Source organism: Rhinopithecus bieti, unplaced genomic scaffold, assembly GCF_001698545.2.
Source record: "Rhinopithecus bieti isolate Rb0 unplaced genomic scaffold, ASM169854v2 scaffold_30687, whole genome shotgun sequence".
Lineage (NCBI taxonomy): Eukaryota > Metazoa > Chordata > Mammalia > Primates > Cercopithecidae > Rhinopithecus > Rhinopithecus bieti.
The window spans coordinates 1,010,263-1,015,412 of NW_016813366.1; the positions used below are offsets into that span (position 1 = coordinate 1,010,263).

The 5,150-nt window shown below is 43.5% G+C and overlaps 1 protein-coding gene across 2 annotated transcripts in view; it reads right to left on the minus strand.

Moving 5' to 3' along the window:
• Positions 1-2,260, minus strand: part of STPG4 (sperm-tail PG-rich repeat containing 4) — a 62,808-nt gene extending 60,548 nt beyond the window's left edge. For both annotated transcript variants that reach the window (XM_017847985.1, XM_017847986.1), the window contains exon 1: positions 2,046-2,260. In XM_017847985.1, the coding sequence (XP_017703474.1) occupies positions 2,046-2,126 (81 nt within the window). In that variant the 5' untranslated portion in view covers positions 2,127-2,260. The remainder of the gene's footprint in view (positions 1-2,045) is intronic.
• Between the last annotated feature and the right edge of the window lie 2,890 nt (positions 2,261-5,150).

Sequence of the window (5,150 nt, forward strand, 5' to 3'; positions counted from 1 at the left end):
CGTCTCGGCCTCCCAAAGTGCTGGGATTACAGGCTTGAGCCACCACGCCCGGCCCATTTTATGATCTTAAGTCCTTTCAAATAACTAAATTCCCTTTGATAAAATTAGAGTAATAAACATCCCCATCTCACAGAGATGTTGTACGTATATTAAATGTGATGAAATGTTGGTGTTCTTAGGAAGAAAAGAGTTGGGCTTGAAGCCAGACAGACTTAGGCTGGAACTCAGCTCTGCCACTTACCAGCTAGGTGCACTGGGTGAGTTACTCAACCCTCATGCTTCCTCACAGTAGTATAAAAATAAAGCACTACCAGAGTTGCCATAAGAATAAAGCATTGTATGCCAAACGTGGTGGCTCACACCTGTAATCCCAGCACTTTGGGAGGCCAACTTGGGTGGATCACTTGAGGCCAGGAGTTTAAGACCAGCCTGGCCAACATGGTGAAACCCTGTCTGTACTAAAAATACAAAAAAATTAGCTGGGCATGGTGGCACATGCCTGTAATCCCTACTCAGAAGGCTGTAATCCCTACTCAGGAGGCTGAGGCACGAGAATCACTTGAACTTGGGAGGCGGAGGTTGCAGTGGGCTGAGATCGCGTCACTGCAACTCCAGCCTGGGCGACAAAGCGAGAAGCCACCTCAGGGGGAAAAAAAAAGAGTAAGGCATTGTACATATAAAGACTTGCATCTACAATCAGTGCTCAATAAATGTAGCTTTAATTTTTAACATCTCATCTGCCAAGTTAAGAAGCAGATTATTTTGGTATTCCTCAGTTTCCAAGGAAGCTGTTGTCTTCATATTTAGTACTGTATACCCATTCATCCATTATTATTTCATATTTATTTCAGCCCACTGTCCACAGAATACAACCGTTTAGTATATTCCTTTTGTGTTGTTTGTCCTAGGTAAAATCATTAAAATGTTGAGTTCCCCTTTCATTTATAATGCCTTTATTACTATAAAATATAGGTCGTCAAGCAAGACTGCATTAAAAGTAATAATCTAATCAGTAAAACATATAATTCATTCTTCCTGTCTAGTAACTTAAATCTACTGTACTTATGAGTACCACTGGGTTTTATTTTATTATGATATATGTGAATTTCTCTAAAAACCATTGTCTCATGCACACTGCTAAAGCTGAGCTTCTTCCTTGATACTTCTTCGTGAGATTTATGTTGAATCTTCTCTGTGGCACTTTTATAGTCACAGAAATTAAACTTTCTCATGCAGATCAAGACAGGTCTCCCACCCCTACCCCAGAGTAAGGAAAATGAGATGGGAAGGAGAGGGAAGTAAACATGATCAATCTAATGGAAGACAATTGGCAGCTGCTCTTTTGTTTTGCCCAAGACAGGTGATCTAAATTCCACCTATCTACCATTTTAAATTCACTCTAAGGGAAAAGATAAAAGATTAGGTTAAACAACCCTCAACCACATTTATTTAAAAACGTAACAAAGGCCAGGCATGGCGGTGCACGCCTGTAAGCCCCAGCTACGAGGGAGGCTGAGACAGAAGAATCCCTTGAACCCGGGAGGTGGAGGTTGCAGTCAGCCGAGATCACACCGCTGCACTCCTGCCTGGGTGACAGATCGAGACTCCAAAAGAAAAACGTAGCAAAGGTAGCTTCAAATATTTTTATACATACTAAAGTAGGAGGCGGAGCAAAACGTGACCACAGAAGGAAAAACCCAGTCTTCCGGCAGATGGAACGGAGAGGGAAAGAAAACCAATCACCGTACTAAACCAGTTGTCCAGTTTAACTAGTAGTGGGAAGAAGGGAAAAATACAGAAAACAAAGGGCGAAGGAGAAGAAAAAAGAAAGAAGCAAGGGGAAAAGAAATAAAACAAAGGAAATGTCCAATAAAGACCAGGAAGTAAGGTCCGCAGATGGAGACGTACGTGAGGGCTGGGAGAGAAGCGTAGGAAGAGGGAACCAGAAGGGCACCAAGGCCTGGGATTAGAGAGCTGTGGGAAAAGGGCAGCGGGCCTGCTGAGGGGGAGCAGGAGCCAGGCCGGCAAGGGGCAGACGATCTTACCAAGGCTGTGATGAACGATTCTCCACGCACCAGGCCCTCCCTTAGTGTGGTGGAGGCAGTGGTGACGGCTGGCTGGTCCATGGTGGCCTCCTCTCTCCCTAGGCTAAGCCTGGTGTCAGGTTTAGGAGGCGGGTGTGGCCCGTGGGCTCCGCGCGCGCGCGCCGGAACCGCCAGGTTTATCTTTAGTGCTGGGGGAAGGGAAGCAGGCACGCACTTTGAGGTCCCGCGCGAAGACCTGCGCAGAGGAAAACCCTCGAAAACAGACGGTTACGAACGCATGTGAGAAGAAAATCTAGAGGGCTCTGGAGTTGCCAGAGAGCCCTCGGGTAAGGATCTGCGAAAAGGGAGGCTTGTTAAGGGCTTGAGCGCACCCACAATCTCCATCAGTTCCCTTCCAATCCACCCCCAATCCCACACCCCAGACAGGGAGGCAGTGTGCTTGGTAGGCATACTTACAGAAATCTGCCTTAGCACCGACTTTCTAAGGTTGTTTCTAAGCTCCTCCAAATAGAAACTCTGGGGCTGACTTCTCTTGTCTCTGATTTGCAGAGTGGAGTGAGCACAAGACACAGCGGGTTTCACTAGCTGTGAAACCACAGGCCACCCCATTCTTCTCAGTATAGACCCTTTTTATTGTCAGCCTCTCTAAGCTGTACCTTCTTCTTAACCTAGGAACATTCTCACCTTTAAAAACACACCCTCCGCAACCTTAATTTCATTTTATATAGTACCTACTGTATTCCAGGGACTTCACACACATTATTTAATCTTCACACCAACCCTACAAAGTGGGTATTAGTCCCATTTTCTGGATGAGGAAACACAGGTTTCCTTGGACGTTTAGCACAGTTCACTCAGCATCACACACAAATGGCAGAGCCATAATTAAAATCCAAACCTGACTCTAGAGCTCCACTGCCCTGTACCACGAAGTTTCTGCTTCCCTTTACAAACTTTCAAGAGTAATATGGACTCTTTTCTCACTTCCCATACTTTCCTAAAAACATCTTAATCTGGCCTGCACACAACTTTTAATTAAAATTGCACTTAAACTCACCAGTGATCCAAGTGCCAAATCCAATGGAGATTTTCAGCTCTTACGAAACTTGGCCTTCAATTTTCATTGCTGCATTGATTATTCCCTCATTCTTGAATCACTCTCCTCCCTTGACTACCAGGACTTGGACGCTGGTTGCATATGCTGACTTATTCTGTGCTTGTTTCCTTGTCTATAGAGAAGGGGTTAATAAAATTGGTACCTATCCACATAGGTTATAAAGAAGATTAACTTGAAATGTTCACAGCCATGTCTGGCACAATGCAGTCAGTAAATGTGAGTTGTCATTACCTTTAGGACAAAAGCAACATTTACAATCCAATCTCTCACTTTTCTCTTTTCTTTTTTTTTTTTTGAAATGAAGTCTCACTCTGTTGCCCAGGCTGGAGTGCAGTGGCACGATCTCAGCTCACTGCAACCTCGGCTTCCAGAGTAGCTGGGACTACAGGCGCCCGCCACCACGCCCAGCAAATTTTTGTATTTTTAGTAGAGACGGGGTTTCACCATATTGGTCAGGCTGGTCTTGAACTCCTGACCTCGCGATCCACCCACCTCGGCCCCCCAAATTGTTGGGATTACAGATGTCAGCCACCACGCCCGGCCACTTCTCTCCCTTATTAGGATGGCATGCTCTGCTGTATCATGCTTGCAAAAACCCCAAACATGCCATCTTCACATTTCTATTTGGCTCCACATATGCTAGCTCTTCTGCATGAAATGCTATTCCTTTCTTTGACCACCTGGAAAATCTCAAGAGTCAACTCCTCTGAGTAGACCTCTAAACCTAACCCACCAAGTCCCAAAGGACCCCGTGACTATCATTGTTGGAAGATTCCTTTCATGACAAATCGTTTCTCCTCTAATTTTAAACACCCAAAACACGGGGTTTTGAATTGACCCCTTTGAACACAAGGACTAAAATATTTGTTGAATAAACCACTGACTGGTTTTCCCCTCTAAGTAAACCAAAGACTAGATTACAGCAATGCTTTTCAAAAATTGATATGCATACAAAATATCTGATGATCTTGTTTAAAAAGAGCAGATTGATTCCAATTCTGAGGCAGGACCTAAGATTCTGCTTTACCAACAAGCTCCTGAGTGATTCTGTGGGTGACTTTTTGAGGAGCAAGAGACTAGAGGACTTTTAGTTTCTTAAAATACTGGGATTCTAAATTCATTTAAGATAGCCTTAAAAAAAAAAACAGGCACTAGGTTTAAAATGAACAACTGAAATTAGAAAGCGAAGAGGCAATACCAAAGTTCTCACAAATGTTAAGAGATTAATCAAGTCCATTCCCTGTGCCTCATTTCATTTTCTTATTTTGGCTGAGCCTGTAAAACTGGCTCAGCAGACTAGGGACTGGTACTCTCGAGACTAAAAGAATATGAAAGGTACAGAGAAGTCCAGAAACCCATACAAGGTGTGACATTACAGATGGGAACATCTAGATGAGAAAATAGTTTAAGTATCTCAAAAATAGAAACAGCATGGGTCAATGACTTCAAGGACTATCCAAAAAGCAGATTAAGCATGTAGGATAAACAAAATGTTCCTTTAAGAAAACATTGTCTTATATAGTATCACTAAGATTTATTTCCAGATTATCCTGTTTCAGAAAGGGGGAGAGATATTTCTCTTGAGAATACAAACCTGTAAGAGCTCAACAGTGCCTGTTATGTATCAGATCTTTAAAATGGTTGCCGTCTTCTAAAAATTTTAGGAAAATACGTTACACCAAGGGTGATATTTAACTGCAATAGTAATGGTTTATTGGGAGAATCATCTAAGAGCAAACATGCCAGACAGTATTATGGTTGGTACAATTAGCACAATCCTATTAATATAACACTAATAGTATGGTTAAACTTGAAGGTGGGGCTGGGTGCAGTGGCTCACACCTGTAATCCCAGCACTTTGGGAGGCCAAGGTGGGCGGATCACAAGGTCAGGAGTTCAAGACCAGCCTGGCCAACATAGTAAAACCCTGTCTCTTCTAAAAATACAAAAAATTGCCGGGCGCGGTGGCTCAAGCCTGTAATCCCAGC